Genomic DNA, 25,087 nt, shown 5'->3' on the forward strand with positions numbered 1-25,087 from the left:
TCCAAAAGTAAAGTTTACTTAATCTATGTCTAATTTACTTTGCTACTATAGCAGACCGTCTGTGTTCCTCTGAGGCCAGAAACTGCAAGTCCCTGGATTTCGCACCTCCTCCTAAAACAGCAGATCAAGTAAAGGCTTAATTGCTACAGCCTTTTTCCTTTTGTCCAGATGCCTCTTGCTTGTCAGGCTACGGAAAAGTTTGTAGCAATACATTTCTATTGAACTAGGAGAAAAGAATCACACTAGCAGAAAGAAAAAAAAAAACCAAACTTTTACATGTGCAAATATGCATAACCTCACATAAATTCATATATAGATTCACGCATACACATTTATACATTATTATTTAAACCATTTGGGCCCGGTTTACATGCATTCTCCTAATTGCATACTTACGCTACCCCCCCCACACACACACACACAAACATACATGCTTACATATGTATTTGGAGCAAACGACCAAGCACCTGTGCAGAAAAACTCACTCATTCTGGATGAAAACTGAGTTCCAATCTTTATTTCATAGAGAAAGAAAAAGCCTCTACACTTATTTTGCTAAATGAAATAAATCCAAATTTGTAAGAAGAAAGTCTTGTTCCTTTAAATAAGACTAAGCTTGCCTTGTTATTAAGAACAGCACAAAGCACTGTCAGGATATTGTGTCATCAGGGAGCTGACAAGCTAGAAGTCTGCCCCAGTGGGAAGGATCCAATTGAAGAGGCAGAAGAGGTGCAAGGGGAATGGTATAGATCTTGGAGGGACCCTCCAGAATGCACCAGAGAGCTGGGAGGTGAGAGTCTCACAGCACTAAAAGGAAGGGACATTAGATGAAATGCCTGACAGTAGGGAGTGGGAACTTCTAGAGCCCACCTCCAGAAGGAAGACAGGGCTTCAAATGAGGGAAAGGGGGACCATCACACAGTCATAACTGATCCATAATTATTCCTGTCTGAAAGAATTACAAGAATGAAAATGGAGAGAAATCATAGGAAAAGGAGGTCCAGTGACAGGCCCAAAGTGGAATCCAGAGCAAGGGGAGGTTCCAAGGCCTAACATTAATACTGAGGCTATGGAGCGCTCAACCAAAGGGACCTAGCATGACAGCACTCTGGAAGACCCAACAAGCAGCTGAAAAAAGTCAGATGCAGATATTTGCACCCAACCAATAGACAGAACCAGCTGACCCCTACTGTTGAATTAGGGAAGGCTGAATGAAGCTGAGGGAGACCCTGTAGGAGAACCAGCAGTCTCTTAATCTGCACCACCCAGGATCTCTCAAATACTGGACCACCAAACAGGAAGAATACACCAGCTGATATGAGACCCCTAGTACACATATACTAGAGGACTGCCGCGTCTGTGTTCATTCAGAGATGATGCAACTAAGAGTCAAGATTCTGGAGGCCCAAGGGAATTTAGAGGTCAGGTGGGGTGGTGGGTCGGGACATCTGGCAACAGGTGTGCAGGTCGCATTGTCACCTACTTGATGTCACAGTTTTCCGAGGTCCTGATAACAACATGTCCCATGGTAAGGAAAAGCCTCCCTGCTGCTTCTGCTCTCTATGAAGTTTCTTCTTTTTCCTCTTTCCTTCTGAATTCTGCATATTGCTCACTTGCTTTTTATGTTACCTATGGTTTCTACATTATTCCATTCTGCATTCTCCTTTTAATCTTGTTCTCTGCTCCTGATCTGATGCAACAATAATGCTCGTACTTTTAATGCCTGTTCTCCCAGTGCTATGCTTTTACTTCTGAGTTCTTTCATAGAGTTTAGACAGAGTTTAGTTTTGTCTAAAAAGTTCTGTTCAGATTTGACTAAAAAGTGTTCTGTCCAAGAAGTTCCCTTCACCCCAATTCTGTCTATTTTCTTTGTCTTCAGCATTTATTCATTCTTCAGAATATATAATCACATGGTAAAAAGTTCACCATAAATTTACAAATAAATTAAAATCATAAATTGGCATAGAAGTTTACAAAAGAAAATATTTATATGCAATTTTTAGGAGTAATTATCTGGCTAAACATTCATCACCTTTCATAGCTCCACAGGTTCATGGAGAGCTAAAATACATAACTAAGTTATTAGTGAAGTTTTGTATAGATAAACCCAGTCAATATTTTATCATCTATCCTAGTGCCTCTCATAAATCATTAGTTTCCTTTTATGACCTTTGGTTAATGGCTTTACAACCTCCTGGAATGTGCTCTGAGTAGTAGAATGGCTGGTTTCTAAGAGGCAAATAACTGGTGATACATAGGAAACTGGCAATGTTCTCGTTGCAATTTTGACTAGAAAGGAAACTACCAGCAGTCTCAGTATAAAAGAGCTTAATAATTACTGATATAATTTTAGGAATTCTTTTAGGATCGTCTTTAAGAATTAAGAAGCTATCTATTTTTCTATATAGCATCACTAGAAGAGAGTACATCTTTGTTGTTCTGTAGAAATCTTCTAAAAAGATAGGTTAATATCTAGATTTTGTTATATATGTGTAATAATAACAGAAACAAATTTTAATAGCAAGAACCTTTCCTAAAATGATTTTCTGGTGGCCCTTGCCTATGGAGTCAAATCTGCCATGGATTATTTATTAATCCATGATATCATCCGCTCAGCTCAGGAGATCACCTGCTAGTTAATAGCTTGTCCTATGATGACTCCTGACATTGTTTGATTTCATTTTGTTGTAGGACAGATTTTGCAATAGAAATAGAGACATCATGTTTTAGTACCTAATGACTATGAAACACTTAGTGTTCCACCTTATTTTCTAATTTACTGTGTAATTTGAATACATGCAAACTCTCTATTCATCTGTCTTCAAATGCTGACAATATTAGTTTTGTTTTTCAAAGTATTTTTGTTAGAGTTTGCTAACACAGGGCAGATAATATATACTAAATAAATGTTACTTATAATGGTAGAAAAATTAAACATTAGTATACCATTTTATTGTCACCTTCTTTATATAAAGTTTTAGGATCAATTAATTGAGAAAAGATCAAAAATAAATTGAGGGAACCCAAGATCCTGTTTTCCTATAAACCACGACAATATTTCACTTCCTCTATAATAGCAGAGGTATGAACCTAGAGCTATTTTTAATCAATAGTAAATTATGCACAGATTATATTTATGCTAAATGTGGTATCATTTTCATCTCCCTCACATTTTAAAATGATGGAGGTGTTTATACGATATATGTAAAATAACGCTGACTTTCCTTAGATACAAATCAGTAAAGGCTGAACTGATGGCTTACTGTTAGCACTTAAAACACTGGCATCTCCTGCATAGGACTTGGGTTTAACAACCTCCTGTAATTCCTTTGCATAAGATTAGACCCTGTCTTCTAATGCACCTGCTTTATAGGCACCTGCTTGCTTGCTTGCTTGCTTTTATCTCATATACATAAGTAAACGTAGGCAAACAAATATACAAATAAACCTTTTAAAAAGATCAGTGATGAAATTATCGACCCTAGACAATGGCCCCTTTTGATCCCTGTCAGAAATATATCTTGGTAGTTAATTTTAGTTTTATTTGTTTAAAACTTTATGTTTAAAAATCTAGCCTTACTGCTATTTTCTATTGTTCTCATAGCCTAATTCAATATTCTTATTTACCAATTAGAATCTCAACTGAATGTGTGTGCAAGCGAACATGACATTCCTCTAGAGAAGGGATGTAACTAATGCTAAGTTATAAACATTTCTTACATGTTATTTAATTGCAAGTGAAGATGAAATTCTTTACCTACTGTTACTATTAAGAAACCATTTGTGAGTTTTAAATTTCAGCTACTGTGCATTAATAATGCATCCATAACATCACCTTTCCAAAGAAATCTAGTGATGGCCCCCTCAGACTCCCATAACAAAATACTAGTCTACATAATCTCTAGAAATGTGTTTCTCTATTCTCTGAGGGATAGAATTCCAGGAATGAGGCTGTTGGAAGATTCTGTGTCTGTTGAAAGTCTACAAATTATTTCATAGTAATTTGAAAAGTGATCTTGTCCAGTGAAAGGCCACTAATCTCATCCATGTGGGCTCCAACCTCATGTTCAACTCAACTCTCCAATACTTAAGAATGAAACTTAGGATTTATAGGACACAAACATTTTACCAAAGCCACCACTGAAAAGTAATCATAAGTACAAAATTTAAATGATTCAAGAAATCATTCCACAATGGTTGCTTTGCGTTCTATGGAAATTAGAAATTTAGAGACATTATGTTCCCGAAGGAGATTCTTACATTTCAGGCCTTTTTATGAATATTTCAAGTTGAGGAAATGAAAGCAGCTAGCTGCACAGCTTTAAAATTTAACAAAAGCATTTGTCAGTGATCTTGCCATGCTGTTCCTCTGTCTGATTGAAAATGGTCACTAGCAGAGTTTTCTGAAATTAGGTTTAAGTTAGAAATAATCCCAGACACAAACATTTTAGGTGACTGATTGTCTGTATCAGTCTCTAGTTGAAAACTTGGGATGGCTTGGATTTAAGCTGTGAATAACTAAGTTTAAGAAATCCAGTAGAAATATAAGCTTTCTCAGAAAGCACTAGTAATGAAAATTCTATTTATGGCTAAAAGTACTGAATTGAAGCACATAGTTCCTACTAGCATGTGGAAAGCTTTAGTTTAACTTGCAATTCAGGTTAAACTAGGCCAGATGGTTAGCAAATGCATTCTCTATCTTTGGATAAAATTAATAGGCTGCTCACTCTAAAAAAGCATAACTATGCAAGAGAATGGAATCGGAAGACTTCATTTCTGGCACTGCCTACTTAAGAAGCACAAACAGAGTGAAGAAAAAGAAGGGAGAAAGGAAAGGATTGCTTTATATCTGTGGCATTTTAAAACTGTTAAAACTTACATTATAGGCAAATGGATTATAAACTAGGGATATAGAAAAAAGGTCTTAACAATGCTCATTGTTATCTACAAAGTGAAAAACGCTATTATCTAGGACACAAGCAAACACTGGGAGACAAAATCATCTTGGCTGTTTTTCTTTATTATTAAGATTTACATTGAAGATTGAATTCTTTATAAAGTATGGAAGGAAGCAGGGAGGGTTATAACTGAGAGGAATACAGATAGAATACTCATCTGCATAGATAGAGTGATAAGTAACAGCATGGGTAGCTTGACTCCTTATAAATCTAGTCTATCATTACTCTCCATTATGAGGGCCATTTGAATTTCTCTGTAGCCCTGAGATATTCTCAGGGAGATTATATTTTTACTTTGAAGATTTTAAATTAATTGCATTGTTTTCAAAACCATTGCTTTTCTAAATTATGTGTGATTTTTTTTATTTTATATATTTTATTGTCTGAACCTAAAGACATTTAGCATTCTTATTTTGTTGTATAAGGGTTTGATGTATAATCTATAAATAGATTTTCTTTTATTAACCCAAATGCCAAGTACATCATTCATATCATTTTATTGGTAGTGAAATAATTCAGTAGACAAAGGCATTTGCTATGAAGCCTGATGACCTGGGTTCAATCTCTAGCGACCACATGGTGAGAGAAAACACTCCTTTCACTCTACATAGCTCCTTCCACACACATGTGATGGCATGCACCCGAACACGCATATGCACATGATATGTGCGCATGATAAGACATTAATAAAAAAGAATGCAAAATAAAACATTAATAAAAATAAAACACTAGAGAAGTTTACTTTGATTAGAGTAAAAGAGCCACCAGTCTACATGGCAGGACTAGGATCATCAACATAATCCAATCAGGTAGAATCTAAAGGAATGGCTGAACCTACAGAAGGGAAGAGTCATCTGTGCTTGTAATTGAGAGGGTGGCAACTGAAAAGGATTAGAGGGTGGATCACAATTAATTAGCCTCCACTGGAATTTCAAGTCAAGGAAAATTGGCAGGTAATAATTTAGTATAAATTATCTGTCTAAACGTGAGTACCATTCTGAACAGGTAATTAGCATTGTTAGATGCTTCCAGCTGAGGAATTAACTCAGATGACATATGGAAGCCACCTGTCACAGTGCCTGGTACATAGTAATTACTCAATTAATGATTATTATTAATATTACTTTTATTTCCCAGCTTTTTAAACACAGTGTTTCTTTTCTTTGTTGAGTGTTGAATTTCTTTTCTATCTATAATAATAGTCTCTTGACATTGAGAGAGACTTTTAAAAAGCATCTCCAAAGTAAAGTATGCCTTCACTTGAATCTGTGTACTTGTAAGCAGGGCTTGAACATGACCAAATAGAATCACGGTTATTGCTTGTTCATTAAGTGGTGAGAAGCAGAAAATGTACTTTCACAGGTGGACATAGACCACTGGCAACCATTTTTCATGGTGTGGAATGCAAAACTCAGATAATGGAAAATTTATAAATTAATAAGTTTCAAATGTTATATCACATGGATCTTCTAACACACACACACACACACAAAACTAATACAAAGTTGCTGGTTTTGACATGACAAATAATATTCAATTAGATTTGTCTATTTATTTGTATATGGATAGCTCAAATATATGGCTTACTATATATTAGACTGTATTTAAAACACATGAGTATTTGAGATTTCACACTAAGACTGTATACAATTGTTCTCTCCCATTTTGTGAATCCAATAAGTCACAAAACCACTTGCTTTTCAATATACCACAGATGTAGCTCAATGTATGCTCCACACTACATCATATAGGTAACATACAATTGTATTATGGTCATTATTTGAGTGGATAGTATATTTTAGAAAAAATACTAGATTAAAACTTAAAATATCACTGTTAGCATGCTTTCACTTTTCATAATTTTGGTTTTGGTGTTGACATTTCCATTTTACTGTAAAACATATTTTATTTAGTTTCGTGAAAAGAAAGATAAAATGTAAACCTCATCAAAATTATTTTTTCAATAATTAGTATTTTGAATTTCCTCTCTGATTCTATATCCAGTGCTATCCAGGAGGGCCATGATGTCTGAAACAATCCAAGCATTTATATAGTAGCTGTAGAATCTTCTGCATACTTGGTCAAATGCTTTGTTATAATGAACATTTGAAAAATAAGAAATTTTATTTTTGAGTATTTGGCTGTCTAGAAGATTATAAAATATCTATAACAAAATATGCACAAAGAATTTATAATATCATATAATCTAACCACACCAATGGTAAATGAACATTAAGTCTCATTGAACTCAGGTTTTTGGAGTCTATTGGGAGTGGCAAAAAAATACTCCAAGTGGAACAAAGACAAAAAGGAAAGGTACTAACAGACCGACATGTTAAAAGAGAATTTTAATTTTTGTTCTTTTGTAAGATTTGTGGGTTTGTTTATTTACATGCTTGTTACAACATGTACGTTGGTTCATAAAATGCGTGAAGAATTTTGATATTTTTCTTGTGTTTTAACATTAATTTTCATGAAAGACTTGTCAATGTGCTTGCCTATTATTGACTAGATGCTTAAAGTTCCATAGTTTTGGACTGGAGCATGAATATTTTTTTTATTTATTCGATATATTTTTTATTTACATTTCAAATAACTTCCCTGAATTTTAAACTTAAGTGGAAGGAAATAGTCTATTCAAAAGTGCTCCTTAAAGCAATGCCAATCTCAAGGAGGATTTCACACGGGGGTGCCCTAGTTCCCAAGTGCTGCATACCAGCCTACGATGGTAATATCTCAATTGTGTACTTTCTCTTCAATTTATACATATATATGCCTATTCAATTCAGATCTTATGAAAACAGAAGAGGATTATGATGTAACTTAGTAGAGATTGAATGATGGGTCTCCCACTCACTGGGAAAGTGCCTAACAATGCAGTTTCATCTATAGCCTTTTATTTTTTATTTTATTTTATTCTATTTTTGATATTGTTTTGAAACAAAACCTACTCAAAATTTTGATGCTATTTTTAAACTCAGATTGTTTTTCAAGTAGCTTTAAATTCCTGATTTACCTACAATAGTCTTCTGGATAACTGGGATTCCAGGCATGTGCCACCATGCTCAGTTAGGGCTGAATTACTTAAAGAAAGTCACCAATGTTTTAAAAGTTAAAATAACCAAAGAACTAACATTCCCTAGAGATGTGAAATTCAAAACTCTGATTGTTTTATTCCCAGAATGTAAAGTTATTAAGAAATAATTTTTTCCAATCCAGATGTGGTGGCTTACACTTTTAATTCTAGATCCTAGAAGAGCCAGGCAGATCTCTGTGAGTTTACATAGCAAGGTCCAGGACAGCCAGAAAGAACCTGACTAAATAAACTATGCTATTAATATTAAAACCTTTCCCATTATTTGATGTTGTGAGAAATTTATTTTCCCCAATCCAAGTAAAACAAGGAAAAATTGTCTTTTCTTCTTTAACCAGAAAATTTTCTATCTATGCTCAGTCTCATAGTGTCCCACTTTTTTCTGTGGTATAATTTTGGTCTGATAGGACAGTAAGTACTGAAAATATATTTCTTGATGCATAGTTTTACACTAGGGTTCCACCGCTTGCTTTTGACGTCATTTCTGCTTAATTTTACAGATTTCCATTTCTGTGCGAATGTAATATCTATATTAGAAGCACCATTCTGAGGCACATTTAAGGAGTCCTTGCCGTTGATGTTTTAACTGAAGTAGCACATGTTTAGAATGGAAGGAAATTTTAACTATTTGCTCTTCTGAGAGGTCTACTTTGAAAGGATGATATTTTTGTAAGTGACTATAAATAGACTTCTTAGGAAAGACCTATAAGGACAAAAAGAACCGAGGCAGAGAAATAAAGACGAAGAGCAGAATCTATAGAGAATTAAGTGAAGTTCTACATGTGCTTTTGTTTACTAAGTGAAGTCTCGAGAAAATGAAGTCACACTCGGTGTCATTCTACAGTCACAGACTCAAGCTTCAGAGAAAGATGGAGTAAGAACCCTTCTTAGGGACATGGATCTATCTAGATTCTTCCAGCTTTTTTTTTTTTTGTATAGTTAGAGTTGTCTAAAGCATTTTTTCAGCAGTTAACAAGAAAGTGCTATAGCTGTGTAGGCTGTTGTGATGGGATGCAGAGGATCTGTGGAGCATAAATACTAGAAAGTATGTCCGTGGAGCACTGACAGCTGATACTTTTTGCTACACTGCACAAAACTTGAAAGCTATATTTATACAGTATGTTTCTTTTCCACCATCAAAGAACACTTATTAGTGAGAATCTAATGTAATCACTGAGTTCTTGCCTTTGGAAACTCAGAATAGTTGGGATTGGTTGAGCTTATTATGTTTGATGCCACACAGTAAGTCCACTGAAAATAGGGTCCCATTTTTTGAGATTATAGATGCATATGTTGCAATGTGATATTCTTTTAATATAAGTATATCCTTGTAACTAATGATACAGGTTATAAGTATATGTTCAATATGAAAAGGAGAAGTCACTAGTAAGGAACATAAATGATATTTGTTCCACAACCACTAAAAGATAACATTATGACCTTCTGTTAGCAATTAAATATTACATATAGTTTGAAATGTTTCAGATGTAAGGAATACCTTTGCATCTAAATACATTTTCCTGCAGAACCTCATTATCATTCATTAAGAGCCTAAAAAAATGAGTGCATACCATGATTCATCTTTTGAGTCTGGGTTACCTCACTTAATATGATGTTCTCCAGCTCCATCCATTTGCCTAAGAATTTCATGAATTCATTGTTTCTAATGGCTGAATAGTACTCCATTGTGTATATATACCACACTTTTTGCATCCACTCTTCTGTTGAGGGATACCTGGGTTCTTTCCAGCTTCTGGCAATTATAAATAGGGCTGCTATGAACATAGTGGAGCATGTTTCCTTATTACATGCTGGGTAATCTTCTGGGTATATGCCCAGGAGTGGTATAGCAGGATCTTCTGGAAGTGAGGTGCTCGCTAATAAGTGGATATTAACCTATAAAACCGGAATACCCAAAACATAATCCACACATTAAATGAGGTACAAGAAGAAAGGAGGAGTGCCCTCTTGTTCTGAAAAGACTCAGTGAAGCAGTATAGGGCAAAATCAGAACAGGGAAGTGAGAAGGTTTGGGTGGGAAAACAGGGGTAGGGAAGGGGGCTGATGGGACTTTCGGGGAGTGGGGGTCTAGAAAAGGGGAAATCATTTGAAATGTAAATAAAAAATATATCGAATAAAAAATTAAATTAAAAAAAAAGAGCCTAAGAAAATCAGTGATTAAGAAAAACAGTTATCTGAGGGTAACAGTTGTATGGAATAAGCCAATTTAATAAAATGTCAATCTAAAGTTAAGGAAAGTGACATTTTAAAGGGATAGAAACTAAAATTGGCATGCTTTGTGTTGAATGAATTCAAGTTATTCCTGGAAACTGTATATTAAATTTGTGGAAAAGAGACAACTCAAGCATTAGTTTGAGGAGTATTTTCTGAGCACTGTATGGAAGTCTACAATGGTTTACCTGTAATTTGTCTTTGATATATGTAACAGGACCACCATACTGTTTAGCCAGCAAGAAATTCTGAGACTACTGCAGGTCAGTGGTTATTTTCAAAGCTTTTCTGGAACCGTCACTCATTTTCTTCACTTATCTGCTATTCACATTCTACAGATCCTGATCTGTCAGCTATCCTGCTAATGATTGGATGGTTCTCCAACATCAGCCTTACATCTATGAGAAGACTGATAAATGGGCTTTGCAAAAGCACTTACTAATATCATTGTCCATATAAATTTAAAATACAACTAGAGTAGAAATATCTAGGTCATCTTAAAAATCTATATGGGAATGAGCAATAGCTTAAAGATAGAGAATAGATGCTTGCATCAACACCTGAAGTTTCATTTTATAGACCATGAGTGTTAATGAATCTTCTTGTGGCTTTTTCTAGAGCTGTGTTTTCTTCTGCATATGATGATATGGCCTTCTCGACCAGGGAATTCCAACTCATTGACTATTGTTTGGAATTTAATTTCATGTATTTTTCCTTATTTTAATGTATCCATGTTAGGCTAAAATATTAAATTTCTATAAGTAGAAAACTCTATTTATAAATATCTTCTACCAAGACATAGCTATAATATAAATCCATGATAAGTTACAATATTTAGATTACACACAGCCTTGGGTTCCAAATTTATTAAGATTTGTTTTATGTTACCTCATATCCTTAACAGTCAAACTCACCTATCATGCATATTGTGATGTAAAATGTTAATTTACCAATGGTTGAAAACATTATTTTAAATTAGGAACTCTAAATACATGCAGATTTTTCTGACTTAGTCTTAAATATTATATTCTCAAAGAATTTTCCATGTTCAATACATTACCATTGATTAAAACATATTACTGTGTCTGCATCCTATTACCTTTCTTTCAGTTATTACAATTTGCAAATATATTTATTTTACCCTCCTTTATGTTTCTATGTTAATTTATAAGCAATACGAGGATAAATATCATGTATATTTATTATTAATATGGTCTCTTGGAATAGCACAAGGGCTTATCAATAGAAAGTAAGTAAGCATATCTTAAATAGATGGCAGTAGGAGTGAGTGGTGAATGATTGTTTGATGTAAAAACTAATCACACTATAATAGTTTGAATTGTTTTCCTGAGATTTACATTCAAGGTTTCTTTTATTTTACCCTGATGTAATGACAAAAACCCACCGTCTATTCTAATGAAGTATAACTGTTTAGTCCAGTCCCTGATATTAGTTGGAGAAGGTTGGATGGAAGCCCGATGCCAGGGAAAGTCAAGTACAGCAAATCCCAAGCTATCCTTGAAATCCCTAAGTTCCAACAAGAGGATGAAGGCGTCTATGAGTGCATCGCAGGTAACCTTCGAGGGAGAAATCTTGCAAAGGGTCAACTCATTTTCTATGGTGAGTAAATAGGAATTGTGTGAGTTTTTACAATGCTTAATAAAAAAAATAAATGCTTAATAAAAATAAAAAATGAATAGCTACAAAGATTAAAAAAAAGCAAATGGGAGAAGTTATTAACATACTGTGGACATGTATCATGAGAGAAAGTGGGAAGGCTCATTTCCAGTTGAATTAACAAGTAGAAAGGACTGCCATTAAAATATAGCTTTTGAAGTTGGTATCTGATTAGATAAAAGTGCTCACAAGTATTAAGACCTGAACTCAAATCAATCACATAAAAAATGGACATAGCATAGTCTCTCTGGGGAGAGCTTCCTAGTCTACCCAATAGGCAAACTCCAAGTTCAGAGAAAATTGCTGTCTCAAAACTAAGGTAGAACAGGTATCCCCTCAACATCTGTCTCTGAATTCCACATGTGTGTTATGTATGCATATGTACAGACATCTGTACATACTCATGAACATAATACATGGCATTACTTATTATATTTAACTGGAGAATGTTAGTCATTTCATGTTAATAACATTAAAGTTTTTCATACAAGGCATTCGTTATTAAAATACATTTTCTAGAGCATATTCACTTGTAGCCTACAGCAATCTTAATTAGTATTCTGAATAGGATTTACAAACAAAATGAAAAAGTAAATAGAAAAATTGACCAAATGTTGGTTTGTATTATTTACTTCTATTTATTAGTATTTTTCTGCCTATATGGAGATGACAGAAAAATCAGTTCATTTTATATAATACACTTTTGCCATACCTTCTAGAATATCATTTAAACTAGATACCATGTGTTATAATGAATGTATAACTTACCAAAATATTATCTTTAGGTCTTATTTCATCTAGGCCAAAATAAGAACATCCTTTAATTTTTCTATTAACAATTTTTAATATGTTAGTGTATTTTTTCCATGCACCACCCTCATGCAAACTGCCTGTGCATGCTGCCTAGAATATTACAAATGGTGTCATACAGGTGCTGACTCAAGCATAAGTCTTCTGAAGGAGCAGCCAGTGCTCTGATATGCTGAACCATCTTCACATCATGAAAATTTCTTTTAAAAATATATTAAGCATATAAAATATAGAAAGGAAATATTAAAATATTTGAAGATTCTAATATAGAACTCTTGGAAACTATATTGTTTGTAGCCAAAATACTTTTCTATACATCCTGATTCTATTACTTATAGAATTATTAAAAGCAATGTTTAGATAATATGAAAGTTTATTATAATTAACTCACAACAACAATGACTGAATATCCTGTGAAAAGGACATATGTATCTTTTGATACATTAGTTTCCATTTCATTTAGAATTTCCAGTTTTAACCTGAAGTGAAAGTTACTTATTATAGACTATAATTTCCCTTTTATTATTGTTCTACAATTTTACTGATGCTTGCCAAGAAAAATGATTTGTTCTTTTTTCACTAGTATCACTTCTTAAAGGACAGTCTTTGTCTGCCAGCATCTTTGGCAATGTGTTTGTAAGAAACCAGTGCAAGTTTTACCATACTAAATATATTACAAGTGTTGGCTCAGTTTAAATAAAAATATTTCATGTTTTTCTATATAGTAGAAAAAGCAGCCACTAAGCAATGAATCAGGATACAATTATCTAAAACAATGTAGTTATCAAGAGTTAGGGTACATGATTTTTTAATAAAAATTCATAATTTCTAGAATAATCACAAGCACAAGTAGTTTTCAGTGATGTTATAATTTAGAGATTTCAGATTGGTTGAGAAAGATCTCACAGGTACTGATAGTCAAATTCAAGGTCAAAACTTTGAAGAATCATTTAAACTTGGACTCTTCCTACTCTACCTGGTTTCAAACACAAGGTTCCAAGTCAATCTCACAGGAGCTAATCAGTTTTTCAATGGTTATGAACAATTCTTTTGGAATGAAAAGAAAAATACAAACCCTGATGGATTAGATAATCGCTATTCATCATAGTCATGTATTAATTTACATGTCACATGATGAAGAGAAGTCATCTTATGTCAGAGTTAAATAATACCTAAAGGAAATCAAGAAATACTTTCTATTATGTTTATACTGCTAAGCTTAAGTTACAACTTAGGAATGGTGACATTGCCTATCCTTCTATATTTTGTGTTTTTACCCCTAAAATTAACATTTGATGTATCACTATAATTACATGAATTATAATGTGTTGATAGGAGTAGAGTTCTATAGCTAGCAGTAGAAGAAAAATATCTAACACTCAATCTCACATGGTAAATCCAAATAAGTAAATTATTTCTTTCCTGTATATCTTACATACACATACACTTAAGGTTTTTTTTTTCATTAGAATGCTAAGGATACAGTTAGCATACATATTAAATAAATATGTCCAAATGTTGCAATTACTACATTAAAAAATAACATGCATATATTTACTATGTATGTATGTTGTATTTTAGTCTCCAGGTAAAGTTTAGGTTTAAGAACCTGTATTGTTGTTGCAGAAAACATTTCATCTTCCAGAACCTGTATCTGGTGTGTCACAACAGTAGCCTGCAGCTACAGCTCTGTGGGGATCTGACTCCTCTGATCTCTTCAGGACATTCTTCTTCCTCATATATAGATACACAAATAGATACATAAGCATGCACACACACACACACACACATGTACACATGTACATATGCATAATAGTTTAAAATAAAAATAAATATTTTAAACCTATATCTAAATTTTATAAGCTATAAAGTATTTTTCTCAGGTCAAACATGTATTACGACATTTTAAAATAAACATTTACAAATTATTTTATTAGTAGCACATAGAATGAAGATGGAGATTTGTCAGTGCATGGACTTCTCATAAACCTTGGTATGATTTATTTCTCAAGACCTCAGGAGGGATGTTCTAAAATTGGAAATTGAGCTGATTTCCACCAGAGATAATCATAGGTTAAGTCTCACCACCCAGGGATAACATGATTCTTTCTATTTGGTGACCAGCTCCCTACAGAGACTTAATGGGGACATGTATCACAGTAGAAAAGTCTGGAAATCAGACACACAGGTTTTGTGATACATAATATTTCAACTCCACATAGCCTCATTTCCTTCTCTATTTGGTATAGTGAGTGCAGCATAACATGTCACAGGTCTAGGATGAAATAGTCTGATATCAGGCACATGCTAAGTCTTGTTTCAAAGTTTTATTTGTATTCCTTCTTCAACAACCTATTCAATACCATTGCATCTTTTGATGGGTTGTGTAGAAGTTTATCACTGTATAACTGTTAGGCAGGAACAAAGAAATACATGCCTCCATGCATCCCTTAGTTTTCCCTAGGTATATAGATCTTGAAGATTCATTATAAGTTTATTTAAAACAAGATACCCCTTGTTGTTTACAGTCAATAACTCCTCTTTCATTGACTGTATTTCTGTCCCACCTGAAAAATCTTACCCTCAAACTTCTCAATTATATTAGTATTCACCATAATTTGGCTTCTGATTTCTTAAAATACCATCTTGAAGAGGTTTTCGAATGACTGTAAAAATCCAGAGTCATAACAACCTGCAGCAGCAAGAGGTGCTAGCATTGTGGGTCATTATGTGGGTGCTGAGACCCTAAATGAATTAAGTGCAATAATGTAAAATGTCTAGCTAGCCCTATCCAGAGATTGCAAGGAAAGACAGGTTCTCTGCCTTCTACAAGCATACAAGGACATAACTAAAGAAAGGAGAGATGAGAGCAGTAACTGAGCAGGTTCTAAGTATCTGTAATGGAAAGGAGATTTATGTAATCCATTTAACTATTTCCTGAATTTACAGTAAGGTAACTAATTCCATCACACTAGTGGCTTTATGTTTGCAAGTTGGAAGAACCTGCTTATATCAGGAAATCAATTTGTTAAACTTTCATTTGTAGGTTTAAAGTTAAATATTTTGTTCTCCTACAAGTCCCCAAATCTGCATTTCTTCTCAGGAGTCAACAGAATATTGGACTATCCACTAAAGAGTGGAGGCTAACATTTATGTGTGTCAAGATTTGGGGTTGAATTATTTCTAATTTAAATACATTTACTTGTGTCTTTAAACAGGCATATTTAAAGAAAACTTGCTCACAAAGGGTTAGGCCTTAGTTTCTTCTTCTCAACTGACATATGTACTGTTATTTAGCATGGCAATATTCTTTAGCTGTCTTCTGTATTTTGACCTTTCATCAGAATTTACAAGTTGTTGAACAGGTGCAGCCAAATGACAGACAGCAACCTTTAGCTCGAGCCAAATATGGGGTGATAATCGTGATGGTTGCCCCTACTAGGCTCCTGGAGTCCTCCTCCTCCCATGCCTCAAATATTATAATGGAAGTTCACCTGGGCCCAGTTAATCTCCTAATCACTAAGAACTTGGAACACATTGTATTACCTTGATTGAGTTGCCAACGAAATGTCCTTGTCTGTTTTTTTCTTTTTTTCTTTTCAAATAGCTCCTCCAGAATGGGAACAGAAAATCCAAAATACATACCTTTCTATCTATGACAGCTTGTATTGGGAATGCAAAGCTCGTGGAAATCCAAATCCTTCCTATATGTGGCTAAAGAATGGTGAACGTCTCCACACAGAAGTAAGGAATTAGATGTTAAAAACTCCTTGCTAATAAGTCATTCTCAGTAATAGCCCATGTCTATGGAGTGTTCAGTGTGCTCCAGGAAAGGAAATTTTATTGTTTTTATCTGTAAAGAAACTAGAAGGAAGGGAAGTGGGATGGGATAGAAATCTTATACATAGTCACATTAACAGTGATGAATCTACCCACATTTAGATGTGCTCATTGGCACATGTTCAGGCAGAATTAACTGGATTCAATGAGAAAAAAAGGAAAAGGAGGGAGACACACACACACACACACACACAGAGAGAGAGAGAGAGAGAGAGAGAGAGAGAGAGAGAGAGAGACAGAGAGAGAGAGACAGAGAGACAGAGAGACAGAGAGAGACAGAGACAGAGAGACAGAGACAGACAGACAGACAGACATCAAGTTGGGAGGGGATTTTTGTGATGGATATATAGGGACTTGGCATTAGGAACTAGAGGTGGGTCTAATCAAGAGAAAGTGTGGAAAGTATAAAGTCCTCAAGGAGATAAATAAAACATTCTAAACAGTAATACATTAAAAATTGCTACATCATCGAAGCTGAATTTGATGTGTTCTACTGTGAGTCAGGTCATATATTCCTCTTCTTTCTAAACATTGCTTTGTCCTCAAAATAATGTAGGAGGGAGGGATGGAGAGAGAGAGAGAGAGAGAGAGAGAGAGAGAGAGAGAGAGAGAGAGAGAGAGAGAGTATAATTCCTTCAAATAGATGAAAGAATGTGTTTCAGAGAGGTTGAGACATTTGTCCAACACAATGAAGCAATAATTAAAGATAAAATTAGTTTTCAGAACTGAACCTGTGAGCAGGATCCACATGAGAAGCATTTAGAAAAATGAAAACATTTTCCAATGTTACAGAACTGCGAGTAGAAGATGTACTCTACTACCCTGTCTACTAGGAGGATGCAGAATCTTAGTTCACAGCACCGAACTGCTTCTAGGAAATACAATAACTGTATATACTTGATTAGAATGGATATGAGGCTTTATACACACTTCCAATGCAATTCTAAATTTCCTCTTATGTATATCTCATGGAAAAAATTTCCATGTAGCCATAGACAGAGTCACAAAACATCTTTTATTTGGAAACTAAAAACAATGTATTTTTTGTGTGTTGGTTTATGTAGAATTTTCAGGATGCATTTTGATGTGTTCACGTTTTCTTTCTTTTCTTTAAACCACTTAGAGAATTTTAGTGGCTACATCAAAATGTTTAGTTTAGGGTAGATTCATAATACTAACTACTTTGCTATGTGCACTCAAAATTGTAACTTGTTACCTGAAATGGTTCTTGTAGCAGATGTTACCTGCAGAGGCAGGCTGCATAGAGGTTATGAAACTGAAAGATGCTTCCCTAACTCGGAATTCTAGCAACACAATGTGAAGTTGTCACATTCCAGAATGGTGGAAGATGCTAAATTATTTTAAATATCATACAGTAGGCAATTCCATATATTCCTTAAAGAGAAGGCCAGTAAAGGCCAATTCTACTGAAATAATTTAACTTGGAAAATTCTGGCTAAAAACTTGTTCCATAAAAAGAATTATATATATACATATATATATATATATATATATATATATATATATATATATATATATTACATTTTATTACTATATATATAACATTTTAGAAAACAATAAGGATATTGAATTAAAGAATCCAAACATTTTAGCATTTGGTGATAGGCACAAATGTTGTTTATTAACATACTTTGTGCAAAAGAATTACATTAACAATGAAACACCTTTTATAGTAATATAACAACAACTTTTTCATGGTTTTCCCTTCTTAGGAGAGAACTCAGATTGAAAATGGGACTCTTTTCATCACCATGCTGAATGTGTCAGACTCTGGGATCTACCAGTGTGCTGCAGAAAACAAATATCAGACAATTTATGCAAATGCAGAATTAAGAGTTTTAGGTGAGTCATTCATTTATGTTTTGAAATATCACTTTTACAAGATCTGAACCTGACTTTTTTCTGTGAACTAGAAATTACTTTTCTTTAAAAACAATGAGAAATATTCCATTTAGCATTTTACATAAAATATTTTAGACACAAAATGTTTTAGTTGTTCTTCTGATCTGATAATGCATTAATATCCATTAGATATTTCCAATTCAAAAGAGCTTCAGCCTTCTAACTAGATTCTAGTGGGTGGTCTTGAAGGACAAACCAAACAGAACTCAGTAAAAATCTCTTTAGCTACAAATAAAAGAATGAGAAATAATTTCAACCTCACAGGTATAAGAACGGCGAATGATAGTTTATAGAGACTTCAGACATGGTCACCTACTTTATCTTCTCTAAGATGTGCACTGGATATCATGTAGGACATTGTAGGTAAGCACTTATACTGAAAACACTTCCTGAAAGATGTGTAGATGTGTTAATTCAATGTGCCCTCCTGTAGTTGTGGGTGTCAAGTCCATATTCAAGGCAGGAATAAAGTGAGATTATGTCCTGCCATACCCGTGTCTGTGATTAAAAATAGAATAATTTCTTAAGCTTTGGTAGCTAACTCCTTCCGGTTACTTACTGGGATTCATGTCACATTGCCATGAAAACACTGAGGAAAGCTTGGAGCAAGGGAATTCATGCTTTAAGGTAGAAAGTACTAAGTTTGGAACAGAGAGAAATTGGCACCTCATGAAATTCAAGCAAAGGTGTCTGCCTCAATAAATGAGTCTCAGGCATCTTTACCTATGAGTTGATTGCTGATAGGAAGAATGGTAGGAAAGAAGATGAAGATAGAGAACAAATATAAGCTTTTGAATGTCAGGTATTTGCTCAACTGCTACCATCCCACTGAACGTTTATTACATACCAGTATCCAAGTATAGAAAATACTCAAATGAGAGTGAGCCTTACCTTTGCTGAACTTACACTCTGAGAAAACAGCTATATGCAAAAGGTGGCTATTCACATGGCCGAAAACTGACTGGTTTATATCCAAACACAAGGCAAGCCAAATAGAACCTTAATGAGGACAGTCTTTTCAATCTGGGATCACAAAAGAAAGTTGGCACAGGTCAAGTGAAGGCAGAGAAGCAATTCCTGAAAAACCAAGAAGCCAGGACCTACATGAAAACGTAAGTTCAGTCAAACTTTAGAAATTGAAATTAGATACACACATCCACCTTTTAGGACCACAGAGAGTTTAGGTGCTTCCCAGGTTCCTTGTTTATTCTTGCTTCAGTATTATCCTACTTGATAGGAACACAACCAAGACTGACAAATGTAAAGTTTTTAAATTCCACTTACATTATCTACTTCAGTAGAAGACAGATATAGTTTCCTCCATTCAATTTTCTAGAAGAAATTGTGCAGAGTGACAAAGTACTTCTGATTTGCTTCACTGATAGAAATCATGTATATACATGTTTTTATCTATGTATATGTATATATTGTGTGAAGGTGTGTGTATGTTTTGTTTGTGTGTGTGTGAGTGTGAGAGTGTGTGTGTGTGTGTGTGTGTGTGTGTGTGAGTGTATTTAAACTAGCCTTAAAACAACTTGAGCATATTGGAACTAATTCTTAACACAAATGTTAACTTTTATTTGATATATTGGATTAAACTTAATTTACTAAACATCATTAACTGAGCGATTTAAAAATTCAATTTTTAATTTTGGTTTTAGCCTCAGCTCCAGATTTCTCAAAAAATCCCATTAAAAAGATTTCAGTTGTTCAAGTTGGCGGTGACATTTCTATTGAATGCAAACCAAATGCTTTTCCCAAAGCATCTATTTCCTGGAAAAGAGGAACAGAGAACCTGAAGCAAAGTAAAAGGTAAAACACCTTATTTTATATATACATTTTTTAAAATTTCATAATGTGCTATCTCCTAAATCCAGCTTCCTTCTCCCGTAATAAACTTCCCTTGGGGTACCCCAAGATGCCAACAGATTTCACATCCTACATATACATAAGTAGGTATAAAGCTAGAGACTGTTTGTATAATTCGACTGCAGCATTTTTATGGCACACACTTATAATAGACGTATATTTTTAAACCCCTTTAAGGCCTTTCTCTATATTCAGTTTGAAGGCTTTTTCCTGACCCAGCCTGCTGAGAAACCACTGAGAACATTACACAAAGGCAGGAGATACTCATATGCACACACCTGGTACTGTGGTTTTTAAATAGTCACACAGGTGTTCACCCCATGACAAAATGAATTCACGACATGAAAAAAAAATGTGGAGAGGTTCCTGTAGAGAAGCAAGTGAGGTTTCTTTGCAAAATGGATGTTGAGAAAACTGAAGTCAGCACTTAAATGTTTTCTAGGACACGGCAGCAGAACAGAATAGTTATTTTTTTTTTGTCTACATATAATACACTATAATACAAATACTACACATTACATTGTTGTAGATATTCTTATGTATTCTTGCATATGGGACAGTCTGGCCACAGTTGGTAGCTCTATTTGAATGATCCCTAAGTATGATTGAATCTTGCTGTTATGAATGAATCATTATGTATATATGATTTCATTGAGCTTTTCAACATCATATTAAGCAATGAACCTAGTCTGGCAAGACAGGACACATGAAGAAAGAAGTAAAGTGCAGTATAAACGACCTAAACATAGACAAGGGCTGTATGATTGACAAATATCACAAGCATTGTTTTGGGCAGGGATTATATAGGAGGTCACTGTAAGAATTGGAGACTGCTGTTGGCTTCTCAACTCAAGTATGTATAGGGCATAAAGGGTGAGTGAAATCAACTAGTTTCCTTTGCTGTCTACAGTTGACCATTTTTAGGAGTTGCCAATGAGTACCCAGTTAAGGGATGTCAGGAGATGGGTGAGTATCACTGCTGAATGGTCTTTACTTAGGGCCCACAGGGCAGGGAAGGTAAAAAGCAGAGAACAAAAAGTACATTATTGTAGTTAAGGGAATTGTCACAGTTCAACTAAAATGGAGGGGCTTTTAGCCAATAGGTTGGCCATGTCTAGCAGACAATTGGCAGTTTTACAGAAAAGGATCAGCAAGACTGGTATATGACCTGTCACTACACATGGACAGTAACAACTTGATTTCAGTCATACAGATACTAGTAAAAATATCTGAAGCTAAGGAAACAAAATGCTATAAGCTGGATGAGGGAGCCTTGATTGGATGTAAGCAGCACCAATATTGTTTTCGTGGCAAATTCGTGGAAAGAGAATAAAAGAGGAACAATAACTAATATCAGACATTTGCATTGGTCTGTCAGGCTCTCATGGCTCTGTGTGCTATTTAGAGACATCTCCAGATATCTGATGAAGTGTTTAAAAGGAAGTATACTAGTGCAATTTTTTCATTTTTTAGTCTTGCCTTTGTAAAGGTATTTTTTTTAATATTTCTGGATTAAAGCCGATTTAAGCCTAAATAATACATATGTATGCATGCATGTATGTATGTATGTATGTGTGTGTGTATTTATTTATTTATTTATTGTTTAAACTCTAGATTTTATTCCCCTCCCAGTCTACCCTTTGACTGCTCCACATCCATAGCTCCTCCCCACCAGCCCTCTCCCCTGTCTCCACAAGGATGCTCCACCACACCATATCTCTAAACTCCCTGGGGCCTCTAGGCTCTGGAGGGTTAGGTACATCTTCTCTAACTGAACTTAGATCCAGAAGTCTGCTGTATATGTTTTGGAGGTGTATGCTGCCTCATTGGTGATTCAGTGTCTGAAAAAATCTCTGGTGGGGGGGGGGCGGGGTTAATTGAGACTTCTGGTCCTCCTACAGTGTCACCCTCATCAGCTTTTTCCAGCCTTTGCCTAATTCAGCCACAGAGGTCAGCAGTTTCTGTCCATTGACTGGATGCAAATATCTGCATCTGACTCTTATAGCTGCTTGTTCGGTTTTTCTTAGGGCAGTCATGACAGGTCCCTTTTTATGAGTGCTCCACATTGCCTCTGTAATAGTGTCAGGCCTTGGGGCCTCTCCTTGAGCTGGATCCCACTTAGGTCCTGTAGCTGGACCTTCTTTTCTTCAGGTGCTTCTCCATTTACTTCCCTACAGTTCTTTGAGACAGGAACAATTATGTGTCAGAGTTTTGACTGTGGAATAGCAACCCTATCCCTCAGTCTTTCTGCTGGAGGTGGGCTCTACAAGTTTCCGCTTCCCCCTGTAGGCCATTTCATCTAGGGTCCCTGCCTTTGAGTCCTGAGATTTTCTCAAGTCCCAGGTCTCTAGTGAATTCTGGAGGCCCCACCCCCAACCTTCCATCTCCTGAGGTTGACTGTTTCCACTCTTTTTTTCCTAATTTATTTTTTTATTCGATATATTTTTTATTTACATTTCAAATGATTTCCCCTTTTCTAGCGCCCCACTCCCCGAAAGTCCCATAAGCCCTCTTCTCTCCCCCTGTCCTCCCACCCACCCCTTCCCACTTCCCCATTCTGGTTTTGCCAAATACTACTTCACTGAGTCTTTCCAGAACAAGGGGCCACTCCTCCTTTCTTCTTGTACCTCATTTGATGTGTGGATTATGTTTTGGGTATTTCAAATTTCTAGGTTAATATCCACTTATTAGTGAGTGCATACCATTATTCACCTTTTGAGTCTGGGTAACCTCACTTAGTATGATGTTCTCTAGCTCCATGGTCCTGAGGGCTTCAGTTCTTTTCCCCAATCCAGTACCAGATCATGTTCCACTTTCCCCTCCCCCAACCCCTTCCTTTTTCCCTCGAGGTTGCCCCCTCCCTTCCTCTTTGTGGTTTCTTTCTTCTCTCTCCCAAGTGGGACTGAGGCCTCCTCACTTGGGCCCTTCAACTTGTTGACCTTTTTTATGGACTACATCTTGGGTATTCTGTAATCTTTTTTTTTCTAATATCCATTTATTAGTGAGTCCATACCATGCATGCCCTTTTGGATCTGAGCTACCTCATTCAGGATGATATTTTCTAGCACCATCCATTTACCTGCAAAAATGTATAAATACATTTGCTGTATCCATTCTTCTCTAGAGGAATATTTGGATTGTGTCCAATGTCTGGCTATCACAAATAAGGCTGCTATGAACATAGTAGAACATGTGCTCATCTCAGTGAGACATCTTTTGGGTATATTCCCAAGAGTGGTATTGCAGGGTCTTCGGGTAGATCTCATTCTAATTTTCTGAGGAACCTCCAGATTGATTTCCAGAGTGTACCAGTTTGCAATCTCACCTTACATGACATCCTCTCCAACATGTGTCATCACCTGAGGGTTTGATCTTAGCCATTCTGATTGGTGTAAGGTGGAATCTCAGGGTCCTTTTGATTTGCATTTTTCTGATCATTGAGGACTTTGAGCATTTTTTATGTGCTTCTCAGCTATTCAAGATTCCTCTGTTGTGAATTCTTGGCTTAGTTCTTTACCCCATTTTTTTTTGATTGAGTTGTTTGGGTTTTGTTTTGTTTTGTTTTTTGTCGTTAGCTTCTTGTGTTCTATACCTGTAGGACAGGAAGAGAAGCCAGTGATCTTCCTTGACCTTAAAATGCCAAAACAGGAGGTGTGAGAATACAGAAGCTCACCAGAGAAACTGCAAAAGTTGGAAGTTGTACTGAAAGAAAAGCATAAAGAATATTTTGTTCTTGTTTATCTTTCATTTGCCCAAGACAGAATCTGTCTCAGCCTTGTAGCAGTTACTAATGGTCATATCAGATTCAAGTTCTCCTGACTGTGATGAAAGAAATGGTCTCTGTGTCCTCTTAACCTACAAAGAGCCTTCCTAACAACATCTTCTGAAGTTCAATGATTTCATTACACATTTTAACAATAAAAAACAAACAAATTAAGTTCTGGATGTGCATTCTAAAAAAATGAAGAAATAATTGAGCCCTAGCAGGATGTAGTAATTACAGGCATCTTTGTCTACCTGGTATGATGAATACTGAAGTAATTTGTAAAGGGCATGGAACTGGCTCCATAGGACAGCATATCTCTGCAGGCTTTCTGCCCTCTCCCCTCATCTATTGCCTCTGACCTCACTGGTTTCATTAAGAGTGTGACTTCATGCTGCTTATTGGAAAATAGAGCATCATGTTGCTATTTATGTTGGTTTAATGGTGTTTTTGTGGTCTTGTCATAGAGATTTCTGTACAAGTTGAAGACAAAAAAGAAAGTAATATAGAAAGAGAATAGAGAAAGTCTATCGTAAAAGAGGGAAGAGAATGGAAAAGGTGAAGAAAATAAATTAGAAGAGAAGGGACCATTAGGATTAGTGTTTTTGCTGTTTTCTTATATATCAAAGAAGTTGAGTTATAACCCTGCAATATTTTATGAGTATACTTTTGAAATTTTTTCCTACCATAGGCCTCCTTATGTAAAATGAATTTAAAAGACAATATTTAAAAATTGCTTCTGATGCTGTCTTTACCCCATCATGTATAAGGTAGTTCTTTCCTTTTGTACTAGCAACCTCACCATGAGATGGGAAATGAACCATTGTTGTTGGATACAGGACTATCATAGCAAAATAATTGTATTTAACTTCACAATGGCTATCATAATGGAAGATGACTTTATGGAAAGAAAACATTAAA

General features: G+C 35.2%; 1 protein-coding gene across 1 annotated transcript in view; it reads left to right on the forward strand.

The window, feature by feature from the left end:
• The window catches only part of Cntn6 (contactin 6), a 216,830-nt gene that overhangs the window by 103,723 nt on the left and 88,020 nt on the right, over window positions 1-25,087 (forward strand). Inside the window, exons 6-9 of the mRNA XM_052172631.1 lie at window positions 11,720-11,904; window positions 16,379-16,515; window positions 18,345-18,474; window positions 20,196-20,346. Of these exons, the coding sequence (XP_052028591.1) occupies window positions 11,720-11,904; window positions 16,379-16,515; window positions 18,345-18,474; window positions 20,196-20,346 (603 nt within the window). The remainder of the gene's footprint in view (window positions 1-11,719; window positions 11,905-16,378; window positions 16,516-18,344; window positions 18,475-20,195; window positions 20,347-25,087) is intronic.

This window comes from Apodemus sylvaticus, chromosome 2 (assembly GCF_947179515.1).
Source record: "Apodemus sylvaticus chromosome 2, mApoSyl1.1, whole genome shotgun sequence".
In the NCBI taxonomy this organism is placed as follows: Eukaryota; Metazoa; Chordata; class Mammalia; order Rodentia; family Muridae; genus Apodemus; species Apodemus sylvaticus.